Source organism: Branchiostoma lanceolatum, chromosome 6 (genome assembly GCF_035083965.1).
Source record: "Branchiostoma lanceolatum isolate klBraLanc5 chromosome 6, klBraLanc5.hap2, whole genome shotgun sequence".
NCBI classification, from domain to species: domain Eukaryota; kingdom Metazoa; phylum Chordata; class Leptocardii; order Amphioxiformes; family Branchiostomatidae; genus Branchiostoma; species Branchiostoma lanceolatum.
In genome coordinates, this window is record NC_089727.1 from 14,414,668 (window position 1) to 14,441,330 (window position 26,663).

At 40.7% G+C, this 26,663-nt stretch overlaps 6 protein-coding genes across 6 annotated transcripts in view; 3 read left to right on the forward strand and 3 right to left on the reverse strand.

Moving 5' to 3' along the window:
• LOC136436736 (nicotinamidase-like) lies at positions 1-5,152 on the forward strand. The gene is made up of 7 exons (XM_066430964.1): positions 1-172; positions 1,504-1,630; positions 2,171-2,227; positions 3,217-3,456; positions 3,849-3,977; positions 4,295-4,606; positions 4,916-5,152. Exons 1-7 carry the CDS (start codon positions 54-56, stop codon positions 5,036-5,038), a joined length of 1,107 nt encoding a protein of 368 aa, XP_066287061.1. The 5' UTR covers positions 1-53; the 3' UTR covers positions 5,039-5,152.
• Positions 5,153-6,371: 1,219 nt separating this feature from the next.
• LOC136436740 (kelch-like protein 36) lies at positions 6,372-8,762 on the reverse strand. Its single transcript, XM_066430969.1, has 4 exons — positions 8,571-8,762; positions 8,097-8,306; positions 7,545-7,844; positions 6,372-7,229 (listed from the first exon to the last, which is right to left on the reverse strand). Exons 1-4 carry the CDS (start codon positions 8,608-8,610, stop codon positions 6,889-6,891), a joined length of 891 nt encoding a protein of 296 aa, XP_066287066.1. The 5' UTR covers positions 8,611-8,762; the 3' UTR covers positions 6,372-6,888.
• A 1,169-nt stretch (positions 8,763-9,931) lies between these two features.
• On the reverse strand, positions 9,932-24,819 carry LOC136437256 (kelch-like protein 13). Its single transcript, XM_066431737.1, has 3 exons — positions 22,005-24,819; positions 13,444-13,791; positions 9,932-10,180 (listed from the first exon to the last, which is right to left on the reverse strand). Exons 1-3 carry the CDS (start codon positions 22,143-22,145, stop codon positions 9,932-9,934), a joined length of 738 nt encoding a protein of 245 aa, XP_066287834.1. The 5' UTR covers positions 22,146-24,819.
• On the forward strand, positions 14,678-16,734 carry LOC136436741 (uncharacterized). The gene is made up of 2 exons (XM_066430970.1): positions 14,678-14,909; positions 15,912-16,734. The coding sequence occupies exons 1-2, from the start codon at positions 14,839-14,841 to the stop codon at positions 16,684-16,686; spliced, it is 846 nt and encodes a 281-aa protein (XP_066287067.1). The 5' UTR covers positions 14,678-14,838; the 3' UTR covers positions 16,687-16,734.
• Positions 17,261-21,302, forward strand: LOC136436739 (cytochrome P450 2U1-like). The gene is made up of 5 exons (XM_066430968.1): positions 17,261-17,485; positions 18,139-18,310; positions 18,958-19,107; positions 19,720-20,517; positions 20,849-21,302. Exons 1-5 carry the CDS (start codon positions 17,312-17,314, stop codon positions 21,025-21,027), a joined length of 1,473 nt encoding a protein of 490 aa, XP_066287065.1. The 5' UTR covers positions 17,261-17,311; the 3' UTR covers positions 21,028-21,302.
• Positions 24,820-25,264: 445 nt separating the features above from the next.
• Positions 25,265-26,663, reverse strand: part of LOC136436738 (ATP-dependent DNA helicase Q5-like) — a 48,825-nt gene continuing 47,426 nt past the window's right edge. Inside the window, exons 17-18 of the mRNA XM_066430966.1 lie at positions 26,294-26,366; positions 25,265-25,941 (exon numbers count right to left, since the gene is read on the reverse strand). Of these exons, the coding sequence (XP_066287063.1) occupies positions 25,853-25,941; positions 26,294-26,366 (162 nt within the window). The 3' untranslated portion in view covers positions 25,265-25,852. The remainder of the gene's footprint in view (positions 25,942-26,293; positions 26,367-26,663) is intronic.

The window sequence follows — 26,663 nt, forward strand, 5'->3', positions numbered from 1 at the left end:
GGTCACGTGAGACTTTGTTGACACAATCGATCGGTGCTGGGGCAGCAGTAGACATGGGGGAGGCACAGACGCCGTCTTTTGAACGGTACAGAAAAACAGAGGTTTTCCGCAAACCTACAGCTGAAAATGTGAGAGAATGTGAGCTGTGCTTCCGTGGTTTCGACAAGGATAGGTGAGTACTGTTGTAGTTCGAGAAAGGGGTTCCTTCCAGAGACGCATTCCGAGCCAAAATTATGTCGCACATTGTATTAAATTGAATGCAGCTGCAAAACTGCCCAAATAGTAACATAAGGTCATGATGTCAACCAGTACTGTCCTAAGCTGCTACTGGTTGCTCGGACCATCCGAAGAGGTCTCTAGTACACTGTAACTTTTGTCTGAAATATCATCGACGAATGACGTGTCATTAGTCAGGATCAGCCTCCGCCCCCCCCCCCCCCAACCCCCACAATCATTATATCGACACAGAAAAGGGCTATAAACTCTATATATATCCTTTTTTTAAACTGTTATGTAGTCGCTTTAACTATTTCCTTTTGTAACCGGCGAGTTTTTCTATCTAACGTAACGATAGCAGAAATTATATCCCTTACGAGTAAATGTTTATGCAAGACAAGTGTCAATACATGTAGTTATTTACAATGTTAATAGAGATTCTATTATTTCTTAGGCAGTTAATAGCCTTCTTTGTAACCAGTATTTACCTTGATAAAGAAAAAAGAACTCTTCAGGAAAACTTAGTATTAAATAAATATGAACTGATCTTAGTATTTAAGTAACGTAAGCACCCATTGCCAACTGTTGCATCATTTTTCAGTGATTTCAGTCCATCTGTGACAGAATTCCATCAGTCCATCCCTGTAAAAATAATACATTCCCTCTCTATACATCTCCAGTGACATTGCTTCAACATTTCTGCCTCAGCCTAAATTCCCACAGCTTGAATAATTAACACCGGTTCCAATCGTAATCCTTTTAATGGCTTGTGAAATAGTCGATGGCCTGTAATATTGGATGAGCAATAAATCCCCAGAGAAACCTCTATTGGCACTCAGCTACCTACATGTAGTGCAAATTGCACTTTGGCATCCACACAAAAGTTAGCACCTGATTTGTGGCTGATGCCCTCCTTTACAGAAACTGTTTTTACAAGCAGATGCATAATTTAGGCTTGTTTGTAGATACATTCATTTTGTTTGTTTTGGGAGTCTAGCATGTACAGCATGTATACTAACAAAATTAGTTTACTAGACAACTCACTAAAACTTGGTGATGTAGAAAACAGGAGATAATGTCACTAACATCTTTTGCAGCCCTTGCTGTATATAGTGAGTGTGTTTTACAGCTGAGTCAGTATTTCATTCAGCGGCAGGAAACTTTGATGGGGGGGGGGAGAGATTGCTGAGCATATGTTTACCATGTCACTTGCCGAAGGCGCTAGACTAGCCGACCGATGATGATGATGATCTGTCCCATGTTATGCACATTTGCTATGTTTTGCAGGGATGGTTTCTTAAACAACAAGGAGTTTCATGACTTATGTGGAGAACTTGTGTCCAACAGCAAGAAGGCCTACAATCTTTCCACTGAACAAACAGACAGGATATTCAAACTCCTAGACATAAACAAGGTGATTGAGAAATTCAAATCTTACTTTTGGTGATGTCAGTTATGCCGAAGGGCGGTTATACTTATACCGGCTGTATAGATACAGATACTTTTGCAGTAGAATTGCAGCATTCAGCAAGTGTCAGTATACAATATAGAGCTACATGTGATACTGTCGCTTTGCATATTACATTGACCTATGGCACAGGAGTATTCTAGTAAGGTAATTACGAGTCTTACCATAATTACCATAATTAAGGCTTATAGCAGCTATTGATCAAGATAAAAATGTCAAAATTTTGAAAATTTGGATTATAATAAGTTGCTCCGATGTGCACTATTTGCAAGGGTGACCTTGAAAAAGACATTGCTTCCCATAATTCCCTTAGCAAACTATCGGTACTGAAATACAGCTGTCAGTAACTGAACAGCTACTGACAGAACTTTGCATTTTAGTAACATTTCAGTGAATCAGCTCTACTGTCACCCCTGTAATGAAACTGACAAGCACTGGGAGGTTTTCAATGAATACCTATAGTTAGTCTTTTTCTTTCTTTTTCAGGATGAAAAGCTTGACCTCAGTGAGTTTAAAACAGCATGGTTTTACTGGCTTAGACAGGTAAGCGGTATTTTACAGGTTCATACTCCATGTACTTCTTGTCGTTAGCTATGGCCAGCAAATATATTAGCCATTTTGTAAGTGCCCGATCTGATGAACAGAAGCTCTTCAAAAATTAAGAAAAGCTGAATGAAATATGACACTTTAGGCAATGTTCACTAAATTGTTGTTTGTCATGTCAGTGCTGATCTTGATAATACATGTACTAGTATGATGTGTCAAACTGATTTTACGGTTACAGATGTTATGATATTGCTATGGTGAAGTCTGGAAATTTTAAAGGGCGTAAGACACCAAAATACAACATTTTCTTATTATCTGAAATAAGAGTAGCATCATTGAAGGAATATAAACGTTTAAAACAAATACACATCCTTCTGATTTTATCTAACATTGAACCATCAGAAACCATACTTCCATGGATCCAGCTCTTTATTCTTATCTGATCTCCTCACCAGGTGATTACATAAATCAGTGACTAATACCTGCTCATGACGTCACAATGAACATGGCAGCCAGTTCGGAACCTTACACAACAGCTTCCAAAAAACATTATTTGATGAGCAAACAGTACTTGATTATCGCGATAACATTTAATTAAAGGACATAACAATATCTATTTCGTTTTCTTGTAAAAATAACATTCTTTCCGAGTCGTTGTGCAAAGTTCCAAATCGGCTGCCATGTTCGTTGTGACGTCATGAGCAGGTAAGTCACTGATTAATGTAATTACCTGGTGGGAAGAATCAAAAGCTGGAGGTAAGATGTTTTCATGGTTCGATGTTCAATAACATCCGAAGTGTGAATATGTTGTGAAAATTTCTATGTTATTAAACAATAGTATCATGTTTTATGTAATTTCAGGACATTCTTAATGTTGATGTCATTGGTGTCTTATACCCTTTAAAGGTGCACAGTTATATTGTTTGATGCATGGATCCAGAATACAATTAGGATTCAAACTAAGTCTGTTTTGTTCCGTCCCCTAGGTACTAGACTGCAAATCTGCCCTCATAGTGGTGGACATGCAGAACGACTTTATCGAGGGTTCATTGGCCGTGCGCAACTGCCCCGCCCATGAGGATGGCAGCGCCATCATCCCCACCATTAACCGTCTGCTGGAATCCGTGCCGTTCGACGCGGTCGTGTACACAGCAGACTGGCACCCAGCTGATCACTGCTCTTTTGTGGACAACGTTCAACTCAGGGAGATACATGAAACCAGTAAAGTAGGTTGGAGAGCATGTTCACAAGATGAAAAATAGATCATAAAAATGTAATGATATTAGACAGCAGAATGCGTATCTGTTCAACATAATAACGACTGTTAGCCTGAATACCAGCCTGCGTAGTGACCGCTGGCTCAAAAAAATTCGGTTAGCAAGCGAATTTTTTTGAGCCAGCGGTCACTACGGAGGCTGGTACTCAGGCTAAATGACTATCAGTAGTTTATGCTAAATCGGGGAATAGATCCAGATGTGTTGCCAGTTCTCTCCTTGTATCACCAATAACTGTTACATTAATGCTCACCTTGCTCCTTGTCTGTTTGTTTGTGTGTGTGTGTTGTGTTACATAATACATGCACATAATGTGACTTTTAACCTTGCATTTCAAATTGCAGATCAAAGCTGACAATGCCCAAGTCATGGACACAGTGGTATTTGCTCGTCCTGACAAGTTTGAACAGAAGCTGTGGCCTGCTCACTGTGTGCAGGATAGCCATGGAGCTGAGCTTCATCCGGATCTGAAGGTATTAAAAATAACTAATTAAGTGAACTTTTAACATTATTGATAGTAAACAGGAATCGCTTTTTGATGTTAAAGGGTAAAAAAAACAGCAGCTACATTAGAATCCTTCGCAGACCTTCTAGGAGCACCTCCAGAGGTGCATAAACGATCTCCCCCAGCATTTAGAGAACCAGACCTATATTGAAAATCATGAATCAGCACTCCCCAAAAATGTTTTCCTACAATGTCTGGGAAAGAGGCTACTGCTACAAGCACTTGTACCTAGCCTGTGACTGAATGTGCCTCAGTGTGACTGACACGCCTCTCTATGATTGACAGGTTGTAGAAGATCACATCCTTATAAGGAAAGGACTGGACCCAGATGTGGACAGTTACTCGGCATTCTGGGACAACATGAAGAAGAGCTCCACGCCACTGGTGTCTGAGTTAGCGAAACGACACATCACAGATGTCTACATCTGCGGCATCGCCACGGACGTCTGCGTAGAGTTTACCTCCATGGATGCAATCGAACACGGGTTTAGGACTGTTCTTATTGAAGACGCATGTTGCGGGGTGTCTGAAGAAGGGATTAAGGAAACGAAGACAAAGTTGAAGAAAGCTGGAGCTATACTTGTTCAATCTGCTGAGGTAAGTTTTCTTAAGCCATTTTATGTTAATGATGCTATCAATCTTACTGATTGGTTGGTTGGTTGGTAGAGACAGAGCATAATGGAAATGTTGGATGATGTTCCTTATGATACCGTTATAGTCAAAACATTTTCTGACTGTGCACATACAATCTGGGGCCATTTGCAATTCAGATCCAGAACACACACACAGACACACACACACACACACACAGACAAACGGTACCTGAAACATAACCATCTTGTTGAAGGTAATTGGCATAGTGAGAAACCTATCCTAACCTTAAACTCGTTTCCATGACTACTTCAGATACCAGACCTGGTGGACTGTCAGGACAGACCACCCCAACTGGCATACCAAGCTGCCGTCAATGTCGCCATGGCAACAAAGGCAGCCAGGTCCATGGACAACATTCATAACGACATGACATAACGGAAATGTTTACACTCCTCCGCAACCTAGCTAGAAAATGTGCATTAACTATGGTACTGTAAATGCAGAAATGTGGTTTTATGTTCGCGGTGAACTTTCAGTGCGAACTTAAAATCACCGCAAAACTTTCTGCCCACCTATGACTGTAGCACTACTATTGTTATAAACGCAAACTTAAAAACCACCACAAACACTCCAATTTCTCCCTACCGCCAAACAAAGACCACGCAAACTTAAATGCATTTACAGTAATTCTTATCAGTGGGATAAGTATAAAAAAGAATTCAAGTCTATGCCTTTCAATTTTTTTATAGACAGTGATGCATCTATTATGACTGTTTTTACATGTAACAATGTTTGTATGTAGCTACTAGTACTGTAGAAAAGACATTTGAAGATGATGTAATGATTACGATATGATTTATAAATGGCAAAAGAAATAATGCTTACAGTTACAAAGGAGTAGTCCCAGCTTTTCACAGGCATAAAAAAGCATGATTTATTTCAAAAAGGAATTGGGAAAACTTACATCAACCTCTGGGAACAAAAGAAGTTTGGCTTGTCCCAAAGATGTGCAAATTGGAAATATACAAACATAGAAAATTCCTGTTTTACTACTACTACTACTATTGTTAAATCCAGATATCCAAATGCTAGTTGAGTAAGATACCGTAGTTTGATATTGACTTTTGTTCACTAGGATTTCATTGTGGTGACAACTTTTCAATATCTTTATAGCCAGTATAACCGCCCTTCGGCATAACATACCAGCTTCGCAGGCATGCAGCGCGGAAGCAGCTGGTTCTATTACACTGAACGGCCTGTCACACCTAACTTTTGCACATCTGACTGCAACCGTTCTTTAAGCTATCTAGTGAAGATGTTCCTACAGTACTTGATGACGAGTTCCATTCTACTATGGGTCTCGGAAAATATGAATTTGTGAACACATCAATCCTTGATTGATAACTCTGGTACTTCCTTGATTGATAACTCTGGTACTAGACAAAAGTTGATGTTATTTGAGTTGACAAAGTGAATGTAGGGCCAGCCTTGATTACCATATACATATATGCTTAAATATTGACTATAGGGTTAAAATTATTATATCATATAGACCCAATGTAAGCTAAGGACAGTTTCCTCTAGAATCTGTCATTTGCTGGGAAACTGCTATATGTGATGCTTTACCAACTATTTATCGCAAAATTCTGCAGGTTATTTTGATAAGATTAAGAAACGTATTATATGATCTTTTATAACCTTGAAACAATCCAGTATATGCAAGGGCTAATGTAGTAAAGATCAGTAACACCAATGTCATATACATGTAACTTAGGGTCTTATAGTGTACCCGTTATAACAATGTAATGTCACATACATTGTAATGATAAAATATATTGTGATACTATCTAGCTGCATTATCATGACAAGAAATGTATCAAAAACCATCATGAATACAATACTACACTCTACTTGAACCTTGAACGAGGACACTGTACTTAACGCACAATTATAGACTCTTTCTTATGGACATAAAGACCACTAGTGTATGTTGCATTGGTGTAGGGTTAAATAAAGATATATCATTATTCCTTGGTGTCATATTTGTGTTATAACAAATGTTTAGTCAGCTGTAGGTGCATAGATCATATTCAAATCTGTCCATGGTACCATTAGGAAAAATATGTAGGGTGAATGCAGTTTTTAACAAATTAGCTTCTAGATTGCACAAAGTAGTACATTTCGGATCCCATCAAAGATTATATAGACAATGTATATGTCTAGTCCTTCAATACTATCAGTTTAACCATCGATCCCATGATAGACATCCTCTGAAGTTCTTGTTTTCATAATCTTTGAGTTTTACCAAACTTCACTCTAGTTCTGTTAACCAAGGAAAGTACCAGAACACAGCATTCAGTCTCGTATACAGGCTCCGGCAGCCGCATGTCTTCAGCTTCCTCCAGCTGGTTTTCCTCTGGCCTGTACCTGTCAACAGTCTGGGATAGCCCCTCCCACGTGCTCTGCCCACCCAGTAGGAAAATCTCTGTGGGTGTGGTTGCCACGCCCATGTAACATCTGGGCGTGGCCATAGTCTTCACCATGCTCCATTGGTCGGTTGTCGGGTTGTACTTTTCGATGGCGGACACGTCTAGTAAGGTACCCCGGAGTAGTGCATTTCCTCCACCTGAAAACAACATGTCATTCAGAAGTGATTGGTCATTAGTTACCCTGATGAAGGCGGCAGTGGTTGTTGAAAATTTTATCCTTCGTTGTGTACCCTTTCTGACATAAGAAAATTTAGCCTTGTACTATGATTGCTACCAACACAGATGAGCTTACATGATAACATGTTCAGGGTCATAACATTAGTCAGAACAGTAATAGTCTTATAAGACATCTCTTTAGCTTTGGAAACCATTCTTGCCCTTCTACATCTTGCTCTGACAGAAGACGTTTCAGAACACAAGACGTAGGTGAAGCAGTGTTCATTACAACTCACCTGCAACATAAATAGCACCACTGACAGCACCCATGGAGTGGAAGGCTCTCCCGATCGCCATCGGAGACATCAGTGTCCAGCTGTCCTCCTCCTGCTTATAGCGCACCATCTGTGTTAAGAACGCCCCCAGGTCCTGCACACCGCCTGCAGTGCTGACTCCCCCGCACACGTACAGGTGACTGCTGCAGACTACTGCAGCATGGCCGCTGCAGGGCTGCGGGAGACGGCTGCAGTAGCTCCAACTGTTCGCTTTGATGTCAAGTCGCTCCACAGTGTCCAGTCTCCATTGCATGTTGAGTCCTAGATTGGCGAAAGAATTAGAAACACCTAATTATGATATCATTATAGTTGTTTTTGATGATTCTAGTTTGTGAAAAGAATGCCGAGTGATAAGACATAGCTGTCTCGTTCAGAAAATCAAATATGGCTAAGTGTTGTAACACAGACAACTAGGGTAAAATATATTATAGACACTGTACAGAAGAAAGTGCTATCAAGATTTTTACCTTAGATGTACAAGGAAAGTTTCAATTGAAAAAAAAAAACTGGTACCTCCCACTGCGTAGATGCTGTCTCCAAATGGGACGAGACAGAACTGCATCCGTGACTGTTTCATGTTGCACAGTTCCAGCCAGTGGTTGGTGCGTGGGTCGTAACGATGTACAGTCTTCAGGATTTCCAATGATTGCCCACCTAACCCGCCAGCAAGGAACAAAAAGTTTCCAACTACTGCCACGGAGTGTCCAGAACGTAAAATTTCTCCTGAAATGCGAGGAAAAAGCATACAATGTCCTCAATTTTTGGTCTTTAATTCCAAGAAACATAAGATTTAGTTGAAACTTGGTGAAAAGTTATTCCACAAATGCAAGTTTGGTTTGAAAGTCAAACTCCAAATATCAGAGGTCTACAGGAAGTTGTATATCAGCTGCGGGACTGCAGTGAAACCAATAAGTCCTTCTATTTTCCAATATCTTTAAATTAGAAATCAAGGATTAGGTGCTGAATGTATTTGTGCAAAACCAGTACCTGGCATACTGGTTAACACCTCCCAACTTGAAGTGCACATCTCTTCAATATTATAGCAGAGAATATTACTGTAGGCATCATGGGACAGTTCCCAGGTTAACCCTCCTGCTACCAAGACATGCGATGAGACTCCTCTGGGAACTGTCCGCGGACTTTGTCGCAGGGGTTGGCCGTAGATGTCTGTGTGGTAGTTCAATGAGGGTCTGCATGGGGGGGTCCTGGCAACGCTTAACGGTTAATTCAGGCCAGCCGATAACGCTTAACGGTAAATTCAGGCCGGCCGATAACGCTTAACGGTAAATTCAGCATCTTTAGAACATGAGATACCCCTGCAGACGACGGTTTTTTGCCACTAGTCGTCCTGATCTTGTGGCAAGAGACCTATTACGCTATGCCATTCTCGCACGCCTGCTCCGAACCCTTTAAGTTCGGCGGCGACAGGAAATTTCGTATTGGTGGGACGAAATGTTCATGATCACGATGACGAGCGCCGAAGGCGCGACGAAAATTTTTAAATCTTGACCCTCTGAAACGCTATTTCCTGCATTCTGAGGGGGGGATTTTTCTGAAGAGTAAGCGAAGTTAAATGACATCTCTATTTTGAAAAAAAAAAAATACAGAAGAGTTTCAGCTTGATTTTTGAGGGGCGTCACACCCTCCAGACCTCGCTGGAGCTGCGAAATGCTCCCGGTGAAAATTCTTGACACCCTGAAACGCTATTTCTTGCATTTTGATGGGCAAATATTACTGGTAATGTTAGTTAAGTTTAATGATATCTCTCTTTGTGAAAAATACAGACGAGTTTCAGCTTGAGTTTTGGGGGTCGACGCGGAGGGTCCACGGATGGCAGACTGTCCTCTCTCCGTAGCTAACTCCCTTGGCACACTATTCACTCTATTACGGCCAATTTCTACTATTTTTCCAGCCATCCCGCGGAGCCTGGTAGAGACTAGTCGACGCCCTCCTGACAGTATTTTTCGACGGAGGCCCACCATGCACCCGCGGAACATTTTAAAAACTTGAACCGCGAAACGCTTAATTTCCTGAATTTTGAGGAGAAAACTTTTCTGGTAGAGTGAAAAATAGAAGTGTGTCAGCTCGAAATTTTGTGGGGGGCTGGGGGCGCCCTACCGACATATTTTCGCCGGAGCCGTGTGCTCCCTGGAGAAAATTGTGAAATCTTGACCCACTGAAATGCTTTTTCCTGCGTAATGAGAAATTACTCAATAACGCTTAACGTTGAATTCAGGATGACAAATAACGCTTAACGAGGAATTAACACGACCAGTAACGCTTCACGATTAATATACCGATAACGCTTAACGGTAAATTCAGGGCGGCCGGTAACGATTAACGGTGAATTAAAATCGCCCGTAACGCTTCACGAAAAAGGGCATGCAGACCCTCTTCAATGCCTCTGCCAGTAACTCCACACATTGAGGATAGTCACGTGATACAGGGGATCTGCTGATGTTATCCAACATCGACCGCGTCATCAGAGGGAAACGGACCGCTTGTAAAATGTCGTCTGATTGGTACATGCGACCCTTGCGGTCGTGATACAGCCAATTACAGGCCGCGTTGAACACATCCTTTTCAGCGACCAGCAACTTGTTAACAAAACAAGAATATCTGATTAGCATGACGGTGAATGCCTCGTATAGTTGATGTACGTAAGACCATACCATCTTAATTTTATGGATGACATCCTCTGGAGTCCCCAAAACTAATGCGAGAGGGCGAAAAAAAAATCTAGCAAAAAAAAGATGATAAACCGGAGGACTACATAGCTGGTATTGCAAATTAAACCACAGAACACAGTGTAACAAACAAACAAGTCTCTATTTGTTAGAATTAGCTCATATCAAAGTGCTTTTAACATGGATGATGCCTGGTTTAACGACCCATATGTAACATTTGGCCGTTCAAAGAAAAAAAAATGTGTTCGGCTGTGTACACAACATCACGCCTTCAGTCAGAGCAAAACATCAAACTCTGTAGGCAACCCGGCCAGAGATAATATCATTCAGTTTAATACAGACATGTACAATGATAGTACACATGTATTGTCATATCATGAACAAAATTTCGGAGCCTCTTCGGAGGGTAATTTTTTTTTTTTTTTGCGTTTCGGTGCTTTCGCACCGAAACGCAATGTCCTGGCTTTTACCTTCAAGCATGCATGCTTGGTTCAACACTGTGTCGCACACAATAAGACCTTATATGGCAATACGTTCTCAAATCCTTGTATAGCCGTTGCCTTATATGGCAAGAGAGCAGGAAAAGGCAGGCACGCCAGATTTGCATGTGACACAGGACGGCGACCGCATGTAAATGCTACAACTGTTCGGAAATATCATTGCATTGTGGTTTCGGACTTTAATATCCTGAAAAATGACCATATTACATCTATTCCACAAGATTGCAGAAGAAAAAAAATGATTTCGTCAAGAAAACGAGCAAAAATCGGCATAAATGATACCATATAGTGAGGTTATAGCATTACGTCCAGAGTAAATAGTTATGTACCGCAGCTTGGCCGATCTGGCAACGCCAAGCACTTCGGACCCAGAAGATCCGGGTTCGTCTCCGTGCATGGATTTTTTTTTTCTTTTTAGATATTGAATATCAAAAATATATATTGATATTATATTAATCTATCAATATCATATTTATGAATATCATTTTTTTCATTAATAAATAAAGAAATATTTTATATTTGTTATTTTTAAATATTCATTTAATATATACAAGGCCTTTGTCTTATGAACAGGACTTCATAGATTCCAAACCCGGCATTCGAATTTTTCTGTTCATTGTAATGGAAAATACCGTGCAGCGGCTCCTATGCGCGGTAAGATGATTCTTGCAAAACACTCGCCACTAAACTTCTATCCCCGATGTAAACAGAGGCTCTTGATGTTGTTTGCAAAACAGCGATTCTTTGTTACAGTAGCAAATGCTCCATTGTTCAGTATCGACTTCATTCAGACAACACGGACGTGGAAAGTGGCGCCCCTCGGCACAAAACTATGGGAATTTTCATATGGGAGTTCGCTTCAGCGGGAGTTTTGTTTTTGTTTTGACGGATAAAACGCGAAAACCCACGCCGCTTTCGGCACACTTCCGGGTTCATTGATCGCTAAAATTACGCAAAAGCCACCATCAATCGGCAAATAAATGTATGCTTTCCCGAAAACATCTTTTGGTTTTACATTTTCTTCACCATAATGTTGCTATGTAGTCGATAAAACCGCGTTTTTATTGCGTTTTCATGTGTAACATTTCAGACAAAGAAAAAACTTAGACCGCGATTCTGCTGCCCCATGATGCACTTCGTCTGCAATATTCCCGCCTTCAGCTGCAGCAATAACCAATCAGAGACGCGTAATGCGATCATGTGATGATGATTACGTAACACGCGAAATGCATCTTGGGGCAGCAGGATTTGAACAATATGGCGGCGGGTGATCGAAAATGAAATGATTTCGTCAATGCAACGCTGTATTTTGCGGCATAAATGCCGAGAGACGAACTTTTATTTTTATCTCAAAATGCGTTTTACACGTTTGTCTTTGACTAGCCCGGTAGAAATCAAGCGGATCGTCGTCTGGTCCTTCAATATCAAGGGAGTTTGTCAGATATCCTGGCGCGAGGTTCTCAGCAGCGTGACGTTTAAACTTCAAAACGTTTTACTCAAAATTTGAGCGGAGTAGAGGGTTAAGTGTTGACCCCAAATAATGGTAATGTTTTCCCGAAAATTCCTTGAAAATGGAACGATTAAGAAAGACACCAGGACTTCATAGCGTGCCGAATACCGGGGCGTGGTCACATCTTGGAGACGCGCCGAGCGACAGCGGCAGATGGGGGGTGCGCACTTTATTAAGGTTTTTCTGTGAAGTATCTCAGCTGGCGTGATTGGGGTTGCGGTGAAGCCCAAATCGGGGGTGCGCACTTTATTTGGGGTGCGTCCTTTATTAGAAGAAATACGGTAGCTGTTGATTTGTTTGACATTTGGTAGTCATTTTAGATAGAACCTTAGCTGTTATGAACTTCTATTTCACTTAATTACCATAGTGCTGATGATTCAATGGTGCTTTTTCAAATTTTATGTTTTATTGCGTGCCATGTACATAATTACATTGATAGCTTTTATAATGAGCCTATTATACATTTTACAAATAAGCACAAGTTGTAGGCCAAGACCAGCTTTTTCAAAAGCACTTAAGTTAAGTGACGTAACTTCAAAATTGCTTTCCCCAATCTGCCTTTCTCTATTAAAACAGTACTCATTTCCCAAAATGACAATTTTTCTTATAGACTGAACAGCCCTTGAGTGACTTCCTCTGGCAGATTTTACTTCAAGTAAAGGGAAAAGACAATTCACACTTATAAACGTAGCCGAAACGCCAGCTTTTTTTAAAAGCTCTTGTTTTTTTTGAGAACGGACGAAAATCAATGCGCGCGCGGATGTCATCCATAAAATTAAGATGGTGTGGCCTAACAGCTACTAACATAATTCCACCAGGGTACATAATCCCGCCACCCTGAAAAGTTACGTCCAAACAGATCTCTAACCCAACGTCTCCCAGTGTAATGCACTAGAAAGGGGCGCTGCACTAGAGATCTTTCAAACCCACTGTTTTTCAAAGTGGCGGATTTATATGTAACCCGGTGGATTAATTTCAATGGATGTTATATACAGGACAACCTTGACTGCGCAGTTTTACAAGACGCAATCCTGACTTTGATTTGCAAATCTAATACAGAATTATGTCTTTTATTATGTCTGATCAATATCAAAATTATTTATGAATTTAGCATTTTAAAAGTGGCCTTTGTGCAACAAAATTAAAACAAGGAAAATACAAACTTCATCACTGCTGAGGATAGACAGCAACAACTTGAAGGGAATGTCGACAAGAACTTCTGAACCCAAGACGTCGGTAAAACTCTGTTTGAGGACGGGTTCAACACAGGTGCACACGTCATCCAAGTGAAACTCCTGACCGATGTCATACACGGTTAGACAGTTGTTTATGTCCAGTACAGACTTGAGATGACTGCTGCAGTGCTGTAATAGAGCGGACATCTGCAGGTAAGAGGCAGTGGACAGAATGTCCTGTACTGTGTCCAGACTCAAGTCCAGTTTGGTGGTGGATACAAACTGGAGGGCTTTGCCCAGTCCCGATGACGTCACCCCGTGGATATTCACCTCTTCCTGCAGAAGAGGGTTGAAAAGTGGTTTTAATGAAGGCAAAATAAACTCAACTTGTCTCTATTTTGTTCGTGGCGATGGCGTAGCAAGATCCCCGTTTCATCCTAATCAATATCATGTACATACCATGCACATGTACGAAGGGTAAATTTCAGTGGATCGTTTTGATACTGCCATGTATGTCCGCAAACACGTTGTTGACATCACGAAACATTTCCAAGTTCACGACCCTAACCGATGCGCTAGCTGGAACAGATGTCCTTAATCACCAAGGTCAGGTTCAGGCGAGTTAAAAGCTTGAGTTTAATCCTCTACAACTAATGGATTAGAGACGGGACTGTAAAACAACTTGACTTTGAAGTAGGTCCAAAAATGGGTTCACGGTTTCTGTGAACATCAATGGTCTTTGCTAAACAAGTTTGCAGTGAAAAAAGCCGGAGTGCATGCACGCTTCGTAGCGAAATCGTGATGAACTGCAGCTCAGAATGGAAGTGACTGCTGACCGTTTGGACGCCTAGCGATTTGATCGCACATTAAAAGAACACCAAGATCTCAGCTGACGAGGCAAAACAAAACAAGTTACAGGAAAAATTTCTGTATAACATTTTCTCACTGGTTGTTCATGAGCGATTTGTGACAAGGTCGCGACGCTGTATTTCTTTTTACACACTTTCACCTACACACAACTACAGGTAGGCAATCATAGTAGTACATTGTATTACACATCGAACCCGATCGCGAGTACATTGGAAACAGAAGTGAACGTCTAACTCTTTGCAGACGCATTATACTTTTAATTATGTATTCCATGACTTCTTTGTTTGGGAATGGCCTACGGAGTGCGCAAAGTATCATGGGAATTTCGCGCTATTTGAAAGCTGTTCTGGAACGTCACAAACGTTTCCGTGGAACGTCATCACAACTCAGCGCGATTGTGTGAGTAAACACAACGAGCGACGCACAGAGAGTGTTAGTGAAGTACGCACATTTGTATTTCGGAAATTCTCGATTTCAAGCGCAGATAGTCAATTGTACAAGTGTTATACAGCCATGGGTGGTTGCAATCAGTCGCGGGTTCAACCAGTGAACTTCGATGTCGTGCCTCAGTGCAAGAGGACATGGTAAGTGAAACTAAGTGAACAACATGACTACCAAGGTTTCCAAGTTCTAAGCACAAACTCCATGTCCACTGTCGATATGTCACGATGTCTTTGGTTTCTCTTAACTTGGAATGCACAAAGATGAAAGACATAACTTCTTCATACATAGTGCATAAAACTCAGAATGATATATGGATAGTAGATTTGTTTTATGTATAAAAACAAAAGAAAGAAAATGCCAACATTTCGGTATTTTTCTCGCATCTTCCTCATGCTGGTTCCACTTCTTGCCGTCAAGTAGAACGAGTCAAAGCTAACTGTACAAAGATAGCATAGGAACCAAACCGAAATGTTGGCAGCTAATTGCTTTTGGCAGTTTAAAAAGAAATGAACTCCGATATCTGTTGATTTGCCAACCTGATGAAACCATGCATGATGGTGACGATACAGCTATGTTTGAAATTGATTATAAACAGAGACGCATTTGAAAACCGATGAGGAGCCCCATGCAAAGCGACGGTCGGACGAGCAAAATTGCTTTGAATTGAAATCACCTGACGGAAATTTCTGTCAGTATTGTCTGCTTCCTACATACACGGCAAACTATGCGCAACTTGTACCAATGTTGTAGTTTCTATGATGCTCTATGGATGTTTACAATTTCGCATGATTGTTGTTCGACAAAACCAGTGCCAATGTCGTTCCACCTGTTGTTGCCTCCTTAGATACTTGGCAAGTTTGCGTTTCTGTTTTAGTAGTCATTGGCTGTAATAAGGTTGCCGAAGGTATAAACATTTGTTGTTTTTAAAACTTTAAAGTAAAGCATTGCTGTGTATATGTCATATGTAATGTAATATTTAACTTATTTCGACGGTCTCCTCTATTATACTGGGCTATCGTAGGATTCACTTTTCTAAGTTTCTGTCCATTTTCTTCTGTGTTTCCTTCATTCACAAGACGATCACTGAAAAGCCTACATACTTGAATAGACGCACGAGGTTATGATATTTTCTGTGAATGCAGGTTCGATACACACGTCAAGGGACGGGCAAGAAGGGCCAGAAAGAGCCTGATGAAGTGTTTGAACCTTGCCAACAAGACCGGCCGCGAAAAGGTTGTTGTCCCAGCCCTAAGACCTGTGGAGGCAGACCTGATACTCGAGGACGTAAGCAGCTGCAGTGCCTCTTCTAGTACACCAGAGAGTAGGCCAGAGAGCAGGTCAGAGAGTAGGTCAGAGAGTAGCTCAGAGAGCTGGTCAGAGAGCGAATCAGCCCTGGATCTCGTCGTTGTACCGCTTAAACTACCAGGCGGGCAGACGGTGCTCATCGAGAAGACCAGGGAGGAGGTCCTCCTCACAAATCTCGCCAAGGCAGGATATGAGCTAGACCCGGTGCCCCGCAACGGGGATGGTTTTTTCTCCGCTGCCGTCAGACAACTAGGCAGGGGAGACCCCCATATCGAAACCACCGCTGAGCAGCTGCGCCAGGACCTGGTGCGCTACATACGCGACCACTCCGAGAAATACTTCTTCTACGTCCCGGGTAGTTTCTGCAATTTTCAGCAGCAGGTCAACAGCCTGGCTCAGCAGGGCCACTGGTGCTCGGACCTGACCGACATCCTGCCCATCGTCTTGGCGGATTGCACCTCGAGGAAGGTGGTCCTCATCACCAGTACGCCGAACCAGCAGTTCATGAGTCTGCCGCCAACTGAGGGTGACCAGTCCGGCAGTCCTGTTGTCCTGGCGTACCTTAACACACCGGGCCGCGAGCACTACGATGCCGTCAGGTGTGTGGGCTGATCGGGGGCTAGGGTCAGCCTCGGGGAAAGGGGGGATACGATCGACCGGAATACCTAGCTGCGGTGAGGATCTAAAAGTACTAATCCGGAATGACTGAGTGTACGGTGTGGAGGACCCGGGATGGAGGTTTCTGAACTGGAAGGGAAAAAGTGCCGGAGAGTGGAGCCGGAGTGATGAGTGGAGGAGTAATGAACCAGAATGAGAAGTGCTGTTTCGTTGTGTGGAGCAGCCTCCGGAGTGAAGGTTTCTGAACAAGGGAAAGTGCTGAGTGTGGAGCCTGAGTGATGGAGAGTGCTGTAAGGAGTAACTAAAGGTAAATGAGAACTAGTCGACTATAGCATATCGATTACATCTACGTTAGAATTGATATTCATAGAATCATACTGTTTGTTTGCAATGTATTTTGACCATATAAGTTAAGTGTCTAAGTAAAGGGAAGTCGAACAAAATTGAGGCCAAGGACAAGATCTTTAACCTGCAGTGAGAGGGTATAAATGAAAAACACCCCTTTTGTGTAACAATGGAATAGCCTTTGAAGGTAGGCCAAGGTCATTGCACTTTACACTCTGACCTTATAAGTTGTAGTAGTTGTATTGCACTGGAGAGCAGTCAGAATACAAGCACGATGTCTGCTTTAAAGCTGATTGCAACAGTAATTCATGAGTACACTAACTTTACCACAGTCTTCTTGGCTGTGTTTGTGTTTTTGTTGATGTACAAGTTGTTCCAGACGCCCAGAAACCTGCCCCCTGGACCACGCCCATGGCCGCTCATTGGAAACCTCTTAAGTCTGAGTCATGTTAGCTCCAATGTTTCTTTTATGACATCTAAAAAGGTTTTTTTTTAACATATTAAAAAAGAACACTTGAAGTTTTATACCCCTGTAAGGATAAATAGATTACAAATGTTGTATGATTTTGTATGGGTCTGACAACAAGCCATATTAACACCAGGAAGTGATGGTAGAAAACTACTAGTAGTTGACATTGCTACATGTATAAACATCCTCTGGTTAAGTTTCAGAATTCCAGTTTAATTTGTGGCCTCCCACATTTCAGTAACCTTAGACCCAAATCACATGTTTGGTAAAAACGATGTTAAGACTATGTTAGCACCAATTGATGACCCCCTGGGATTAGTCTGATCATGCATAACTACACATAGATATGCATTAAGTATTTGAAGGATCATGTATAATCATGCATAAAGTTTGAAGAATTATGCATAATCATGCATACGGCTTCTTACGGTTAGAATTCTGCATAACATAAAGATTAATCTTTCAAACCATGATTATGCATAATACCTACCTACCTACCTACCTAGCAGTCAGAATACTAGCACGATGTCTGCTTTGAAGCTAATTGCAACAGTGATTCATCAGTACACTAACTTTACCACAGTCTTGTGCATAATAAGTTACTTTAATTCCTTGAATTTTGTTGTTTTTAGGACTCGGCACACCTACAGTATGTGGAGTGGGCTCGGCAATATGGTGCTGTTTTCACCATTTTCTACGGTCCCGTGCCTGTTATTGTTATCAACGGCATCGACACCATTCAAGAGGCTCTGATCAACAACCGAGATATCTTTTCAGATAGACCAAGATTTACCGATGGCAAAGGTACTTAGGCTACAATGTCATGTACTTCAAAGCATATGATGTGGGGTTAGATCTTACCTGCCAATGAGATCTTATTTTGGCCCCCTACCAATTTTCTATAGTACTGCAGCAGAAGTTCAATTTTTGGATCTTATGTTTCGGACATCCTATGGTTATGCTTTTTGTAGGTGACTCAGGTAGCTCTTTGACTCAGGATAAGGTGGTGTCAGTTTAGACTCTCTTGCAGCTTTTCAAATGAAACTGAAGCATTCCTTTTTTGCAGACTTTGTATTAAAGAAGAAGTGATGAATGGATTTTCATGATTTTTGTCATCTAGATGGATGATCATCAATATGAAACTCTGGTCAGTGTTTGTCAAAACTGTTTATATTAACATGGCTTTTGAACTTCCGAAATGTTTGTTTTTCTGTATGTAACCTCCAGTAACATTAATCTGCCAGGTAACATAAATTTGCCACTTTGTAAAACAGTGTGTTTGAGAGATCTCTAGTGCAGAACCCCCAGGTATGCACAGTTTAGATATACAGGATTGCATTATACTGGGGGACATTGGGTTGGAGATCTGTTTGGACGTATCTTTTCAGGGTGACAGAATTATGTACCCTGGTGGAATTATGTCATTAGATATTACATTGTATGTGTTCCAGGTATTATTATGGCTCACTATGGTCCCTTCTGGAAGGAGCAGCGAAAGTTCACCATGTCAGGCCTGCGTGATTTCGGCTTTGGGAAGCGAAGCTTGGAGGGCAAAATCCTGGAGGAAGCAGAAGCTCTTAAGGAGGACATTATTAAGACAGGTGAATATTTCTTGTAAACTTTAACATAATCCTATAATAATCATAATTAGGCTACTGAAGCAAAAGTTCATATAAGGAGGGTAGTGACTATTTGGTACATTGTATTACAATGACAAATGTCTAGGATTCAGATATATTTATCAACTGTGTGATTGACTCTATAGAAATACACATTATAATATATGAAGAATAGAACCTAGTCCTATGTAGTAAAACATGTCATGTTAAAGAACCTGTCTGACATTTTTTGGGCAATGCCTCAAGGGTAGAGCTTAATCAGTTGTGTTGTTGCTCAACTTGTAGTGCACAGTAGCATATACAATGTAGATCAGCAAGTTTCCTTGCCGTTTCTTTGGTGAGGTATATTTTTACAGGGAGGGGTTGCTAGTTCTTTAACATGCTCAAGGCACCTCCTCGAACACAGAGCATCTAATTTATGTCCCTTCTAAAAGACGGGTGCAGCCCCAACCAAGATGTCCAGTCCTGGGATTTGAACTTGAGTCTCCCATTTAGCGACTAATTTGAACCAGGAGCTCAATAGTGAGGTTGCAACCAGTTGAGCTAGTGGGACATCACTGGAGCTAATCATACCAACATGTATTTCTCCCTCAGATGGCAGACCATTCAACATCAAAAACATGTTAAGGAAAGCTGTGACCAACGTCATCTGCTCCATCGTATTTGGGGCGCGGCACGATTACGAAGACAGCGCCTTCCAGACTTTCCTGGAGGACATTGACGTCAGGTTCACAACCCCGTTCCTCATCAGTCAATTTTCACCTGTTCTCCGCCATCTCCCTCTACTGGGCCAATCAGCACAAAGGTTTCATGTGAGCCAAGAAAGGGGTGCACGATTTCTGAAAATGAAGGCTGATGAACATCAGAGAGACTTTGATTCAAATGACATCCGAGACTTCGTGGACATCTACATCAAGGAAATAAGGAGTGGACAAAATGAGAACTTCACAGATGCACAGCTGCTTTGGATCATTAACGATTTGATAGCGGCGGGTACTGACACGACATCCCAGAGTCTGTATTGGATCCTTCTCTACATGGTCACCTACCCGGATGTACAAGAACGAGCCCACCAGGAAATCTCCCGTGCATTGGGAGACAGTACTCTGCCCACCACAGCCAAACGTACCGAACTTCCTTTCATGGACGCAGTCATTTCTGAAGTGATGCGAATCAACGCCGTGACTCCCCTTACGGTTCCTCACTTCACGTCAAGTGATGCTGCCATTCATGGATACGACATTCCAAAAGGCACCATGGTGTTGGTGAACCTGTGGTCAGTCCTGAGGGACCCCAGTCTGTGGAAAGAACCAGACCAGTTCAACCCGGAACGTTTCCTCGACAACCAAGGGCAGTACATGAAGAAAGATGCCCTCATACCATTTTCAATTGGTAAATTGTTCCTATTTTGTACATCTATCTACATGTATAAACATTTTGTACTGGTGCTCTGCTAGGCATATGTCATGTAATCAGCTCCTATATAACACAACATGCCAGACATTGTACTGAATCTCACAGGGCAAAGCCCTCAGCTGGGGTATCTTGCCCACTGCCCATGGTGCACACCATACATCAGGGTTTTGGGGAGATGGTGGTGATGAATTAAAAAGTATGCTCCTCATAAATGTTTGCTTTTCTACAAAGAAAACCCTGTATTTTTCCTGCTAGCTGATGAAGCCATGGACTAAACCATCTTTCTTACTGTCCTTTTATTTAATAGGCCGTCGGTCCTGTCTCGGTGCTCAGCTGGCCAAGATGGAACTGTTCGTGTTCACCACCTATCTGCTGCAGCAATTCACATTCAAACTGGCAGAGGGCGCACCTCCACCATCAGCTGTGGGGAGACTTGGACTAACCAATGGACCCAGCCCATATGAACTCTGCGCCATTCCAAAGTAGGATAGCCTAGCTAAGATCCTGCAGCTCTGCAACGCATACGACTGTAACACTTTGCATTCCCAAATTGCTGAATGTCCGTATCAATGTTCGTTTATCCCACGAAACCTTTGTTCAAAACCTGGAAGTATCACAACAAACGTTTTGTTTCTTGTTTGACTCCATGAAGTCAATTGACATCCTTAATCATCCTTGTCTTTGAAATGTTGCATGAAGTTGTATTCATTTAAAAAAAAGTCTTATAGTACTCAATAAAGATCATTATCATGCAAAGGAAAGTACTGATTTACCTAACTAGTATTCAATACTAGTCTATTACATGCACACAAAAATATTAAACATTAATTTGCTCTTCATTTTTTTTAAAATATTCTGAATACAGTTGCAGTTCTTAAGACAGCGCTGCTAGGGGTTATTCTTTTTACTGTTTCACGAGCCGTCTATGACGACAGTCCATGACCATAGCAAGTACTATTGTAACTTCCATTTGTAATGTCCCAACTTTAAAAGTGTTCATATATTTTAACTGTGTGGGTTTATTATATGTACAGCATATTTTAAACATGACAACTGTCTTGCCTCTTGTGTAAGACAGAGCACAAGAATGTAAATACTATCATAATTCAGACTTAAGTCTGCCAAGTGGTATACTCAATAAGGTTTTAAAGATTTCAAAGAATGTTCCAAACAAAAGAGTCAAATAATTGCACTCGATAAGAAATCCATACCTGCACATCTTTTGGACCATATTGTAAAGGTTGAATATATGGTTGAGGCAATGTTGGCTAGATAAACATTTTTAGGTAGCATAAAATACTTATACTTGATACTTGATTAACATGAAATATGAACCTAATAATGATCTACCAACATGATGAAGTCAGAAGACATTATAATGTTATGATGCATGCTCTAAACCTGAACATGCACATTTTGACAATTGGATTTCAATAATGATATACATGTAGTATTTTACGTACTTGCAATGTCTCCTTCATCCCACTGGAGAACATGGCCTTGAAGTAGTCACTGCTCGCTATCAGTGAAGCCTTGTTGGCAGTGAACTTCACATCCCCTGCTATAAGTATGACGTCTTCATTGGTGCCTGCGTAGGTTTCCATAGTCAAGCTCCCTAGCTGTCGTCTTACTTCAAAAGGTCAACAGTTTCACAACAATGTAGGTCGTTTCATGGATCGTTGACAGCAAACTACTTGCAGCGTCCATGACTGATACACACTCCATTTTGCATTCTGTTCGCATTTGCACTTGATATTCAAGAGACGTCATAACTGTTGCAAACACAGGCCTCTGGTTTTAGCTCTCACTGCCCTTTAAAAACAGATAAAACTTGCTCCTTCACCTTTGTGTGGAATGTTCCATTAATGGAATTAGGGAAGGAGGGAACAACCAGAATGCTAAAACTACCACTACCAAGATGCTCTATGACACGTGTGAAGTATCATGGAATGGTGCACGCGTCTGAGTCATTCAAATGAAGGCGTTAAGTTATCAAACGGTTTTTCAATTTGTCCCCTCTAACCCAGTCAATGGAATATTCCACCAGAGTAGTATTCAGCAAACCCGTTTTCCCACTTTTGCAAACAGCTGACACAACAACATTATTGTTAGGCTATGCTTAAATATGGTCCAGGTCACTGATCAATGTATTTTTACAAGATATCTGCATGCAACTGACAGGCAATCTTGAAACATTCATGCAAAATTGATGGGTAGACCATACCAATGTATCCCTTGCTTCCCAGACATTCTAAAGATTAACAAATAAACAAGGCCAAGATGAAACTAAAAGACTGGGTGGAAAACTTGAATTTTCACTCTCTGAAACTGTGTGTACCAAACTACGGACTTCCCCTTAGGCTCTATTTTCATGTTGACCTTCCTACATTTATTCCCTTTTTAATCCAACTAAGAGGTGAAATTGGCATGACCTTAAGTAAGGTAGTAATTTTGGTGAGACTGGCCTCAGATTTATCCTAAGTATCATGAAGTGCATGCATTGCGTGAATCAGATATCTTTAAATAAAAAAAAAACAATTATACAGTAGCCACACTTGGGACAAAAGAAAAACAGCAAAATGAGTCCACCCATTCATGTCCTTGGTGCTGAACAACATATCCGTGTCTGTAATCTTTCACATACACACACAGTGACTGTCACTTATTATGGGGAAACACAGAACAACATACATGTAGAAGCAGATTTGCTATGATCTTTATTCTTCTGAACTGAACATTGTGTTGTCTCTTTGTAAGTTGTTATTTAAATTACCTGTTTCACATTGGATACCCAAACTTTCCTACATCACAATCTGTAAACATCTCGTGCATGTGTTCCTGTGACTTAAGACTCTGAAGTAAGAATGAACCAAAGAATGTAGCTTGCCTTTGACACTTTTGTGACATTTACAACTGTTACAGATTCTCTCAATTTGCGGTAAATGTAGTATTATAAAGCCACAGCAGGTACATTGTACTTCCTGCCCTGTAACAGATTGTTAACAGAATACAGGCATTGTCACATTGACACCGTGAGAAGAGTTATTTTAGAATTATAAGAGGGTTTTCCCAGTATGATATAAAAGGTAGTGCAAACCAGATGTAAAGGCAGTGGTAGACTGTTTCATTTACTATGCAACTTGTATCCATCTCTAAATAATCATACAGCTACAACTGACCTTCTCATATCTGTTAACATTTCAACATTAGGCACTTTCCTTGTCAATGAGTCTCCTTTGCTATAGGAAAATATCCTCTACACATCCCTAACATCTCTCCAGTTCAACTTTACGGGCAGCTTACTTTCTGTCACATTACACAATATAGTCTCTTTTTTTGTAGATGATATCACATACACATGTATGTAGCAGCAGTAGAAGCACAGACACAGGGAATAGTTGAAACATTCAACACTATTCGGTTCTGTAACACTGTGTCAAGTACAATCACAGTGGTAGCCAGACACTAAGTCTTCAGCATGTGAGATGAAGCTAACAGTGCTTTGTGGGAAGTACTATTTTGTACGAGGGAGACTAACAGTCATTATCTTTAGTTTATATCATCTAATTTCTGACAATAAGTTAGCTAATTGCTATGCTCCTGTTTGGTCCAAGATGGTTAAGGAATTAAATGCATATTACCGGCAAGTATAAATAGGCTCAGTATACACTGTAAAGGTTGATCTATATGAGTCAGCTCTTATAGCAGAATTAACAGATCTTTTTATAAACATATTAGCCATTACAGCATATAGCAACAGTGACAATCTACAAATGATTATATTTCCTTCATCATGTAGGTCACTCACACATGGCTACATCTTTCCAAAACCTGCCAGTCCCATCAAATGCAGTTTCTCTCTGTACAGGTTACTTTGCAGGCCAGAAAATGTATGTTAAACTCACTCACTGGCCTTTGGCACATGCTTAGCTTTAAAACTGTAACAAAACCATACCATCCTAGACCACCAATACGATGATCACATGCAGTCAAAACATGACTTATATCAGTAGTATCAGTTCTCATGCAACAAATCAAAGTAGATATCATGTATTTTCTGTCTATAGTGGATTTAAATAAATATTAAACTTGAGTCAACATTTAACGTTGTATATAGTATCTAGTATGTGTATTTTGCAACAAACATTATCTTCATAATGGAACATGTATTGAGTGGATGCTTTCGAAGCTGTATATAAGCAGTTCAAATCTTGCTACAGACAGATTGTATTTTCTGTCTATAGTGGATTTAAATAAATATTAAACTTGAGTCAGCATTTAAAGGAAAGCTGCACAAAAAATTGAAAATCCTTCTATGCTATGCTTAATATATTCCAAAGTCAAATTCTTACTTCAAGTTGTTTCACATAAGTCCGTCATAGTTCTGGGATTTTCCACAGTTTGCAACTTATGCCGTGCTGACGCCTTCTCGCCTGATAATTGAATTATATGACGTCAGTGTTTCAAATTTTTCACCTGATGATTGAATTTCAGAACACTGACGTCATATAATACAATCATCAGGTAAAAAATTTGAAACACTGACGTAATATAATTCAATTATCAGGTGAGAAGGCGTCAGCACGGCATAAGTTGCAAACTGTAGAAAATCCCAGAACTATGACGGACTTATGTGAAACAACTTGAAGTAAGAATTTGACTTTGGAATATATTAAGCATAGCATAGAAGGATTTTCAATTTTTTGTGCAGCTTTCCTTTAACGTTGTATATAGTATCTAGTATGTGTATTTTGCAACAAACATTATCTTCATAATTATATATGGCACATGTATTGAGTGGGTGCTTCGAAGCTGTATATAAGCAGTTCAAATCTTGCTACAGACAGATTGCATTCTTGTACAACAAAGGCATGGAAAAACTACAACCAGAATGTACTAGAGTTGACCTTCTCACTACAATGCACATTATACAGGGCTCGAAATAGTTTTTTGATTTGATTTAATTTAGCATACCTCCACTGGTGCAGGTAACATGTGAAATAATTACCTGCTCCAGAGACTGATTTTATCATAGGCAAGTGCAGGTTGGCTACAGGTAGACATCAGAAATATCTGTACAGCTCCAATGTCATCTGCACTAACCTTAATCTCCAAGCAGATCTCTACAGGGCAAAGTCATATCCAGCTGGCCAAAATCTACAGCCGTCTTGCCGCAGATCCTACAGGGGCCGGCTGTAGATTCTGACTGGCTGGACACAATTTTGCCCTCGTAGAGATCTGCTTGGAGATTACACTAACCTGTACATGCGGGTGATATTTTGAACCCTGAAATGTGTGCACAAACCCTGCATCACACCAGGCTCTTCAGATCTGTCTCACTGGAACAGCTGGGATGACACTTGAAGAACTGTCGGATGGCAGCCTTTGCTCTCTCTTTCACTGGGACAAAAGAAAAATCATTACTTGGTGTGATCACAAGAATCAAAAACCAACAAGTAGTTTTCCATGGAACAATGTAATATACATGTATCTGATTCAGTCAACCTTACAAGAATCATAAGGCCTCTGTCATCGGTCGAAGTCTCTATGTCGATATAAAGGGTGTGGATATGGAGAAACCCATCCAAGATATTCTTTTAAAGAAGTTATGTGATATTGGCGATCCTTTTTTAATCTGTCGCCTTAAATGCCAAATGCTCAAGTTATCTAATATTATATATCTAATTGTTACTACAAGCATGGTACAAACAACATGACTTTAAGACTTATTATTGTGGAAAGGGATATTCACCATTGTCTGTGTTGACTCTGGGATCGTCCTTTAACTTGTGTGACAGCACACGGGCAAACGCCTTAAACAGGTCCTGGAAGGAAGGTTAATGATCAGAAAACAAGTACCATATGCATATAACATGCAAATTACATGCTCAAAGCTCTCTACTCAGAACACAATAGGCAGACCAACAACATACTGTGTAACAATCACACACTGAGACACTCATACATGTCTATGAACAATGAAGAAACTTTGAAGATATGTGTAATCAAAGGATGTTGATAATATGGAGTCATTGGTATCACTTAAAAATGCATTACCTGTTACTGCTACAATGTACATGATAAATAAAATATTTCTACAATACATGTATATTTCATATCCA

Excerpts from the sequence above, each read along its gene's own strand:
- LOC136436736 (XM_066430964.1), top strand. The coding sequence starts at position 54 with ATGGGGGAGGCACAGACGCCGTCTTTTGAACGGTACAGAAAAACAGAG. Across the intron at positions 3,978-4,294 it reads AGCTTCATCCGGATCTGAAG|GTTGTAGAAGATCACATCCT; the intron begins GTATTAAAAATA and ends TATGATTGACAG. Across the intron at positions 4,607-4,915 it reads TACTTGTTCAATCTGCTGAG|ATACCAGACCTGGTGGACTG; the intron begins GTAAGTTTTCTT and ends TGACTACTTCAG.
- LOC136436740 (XM_066430969.1), bottom strand. The coding sequence starts at position 8,610 with ATGTGCACTTCAAGTTGGGAGGTGTTAACCAGTATGCCAG. Across the intron at positions 8,307-8,570 it reads GGTGTTAACCAGTATGCCAG|GAGAAATTTTACGTTCTGGA; the intron begins GTACTGGTTTTG and ends CTCGCATTTCAG. Across the intron at positions 7,230-7,544 it reads TGGTGCTATTTATGTTGCAG|GTGGAGGAAATGCACTACTC; the intron begins GTGAGTTGTAAT and ends TGTTGTTTTCAG.
- LOC136436741 (XM_066430970.1), top strand. The coding sequence starts at position 14,839 with ATGGGTGGTTGCAATCAGTCGCGGGTTCAACCAGTGAACTTCGATGTC. Across the intron at positions 14,910-15,911 it reads CCTCAGTGCAAGAGGACATG|GTTCGATACACACGTCAAGG; the intron begins GTAAGTGAAACT and ends CTGTGAATGCAG.
- LOC136436739 (XM_066430968.1), top strand. The coding sequence starts at position 17,312 with ATGTCTGCTTTAAAGCTGATTGCAACAGTAATTCATGAGTACACTAAC. Across the intron at positions 19,108-19,719 it reads GGAGGACATTATTAAGACAG|ATGGCAGACCATTCAACATC; the intron begins GTGAATATTTCT and ends TTTCTCCCTCAG. Across the intron at positions 20,518-20,848 it reads CCTCATACCATTTTCAATTG|GCCGTCGGTCCTGTCTCGGT; the intron begins GTAAATTGTTCC and ends TTTATTTAATAG.
- LOC136437256 (XM_066431737.1), bottom strand. The coding sequence starts at position 22,145 with ATGGAAACCTACGCAGGCACCAATGAAGACGTCATACTTATAGCAGGG. Across the intron at positions 13,792-22,004 it reads GGATGAAGGAGACATTGCAA|GAAGAGGTGAATATCCACGG; the intron begins GTACGTAAAATA and ends CCTCTTCTGCAG. Across the intron at positions 10,181-13,443 it reads CTATCCTCAGCAGTGATGAA|TTGCTGGTCGCTGAAAAGGA; the intron begins GTTTGTATTTTC and ends TTTGTTAACAAG.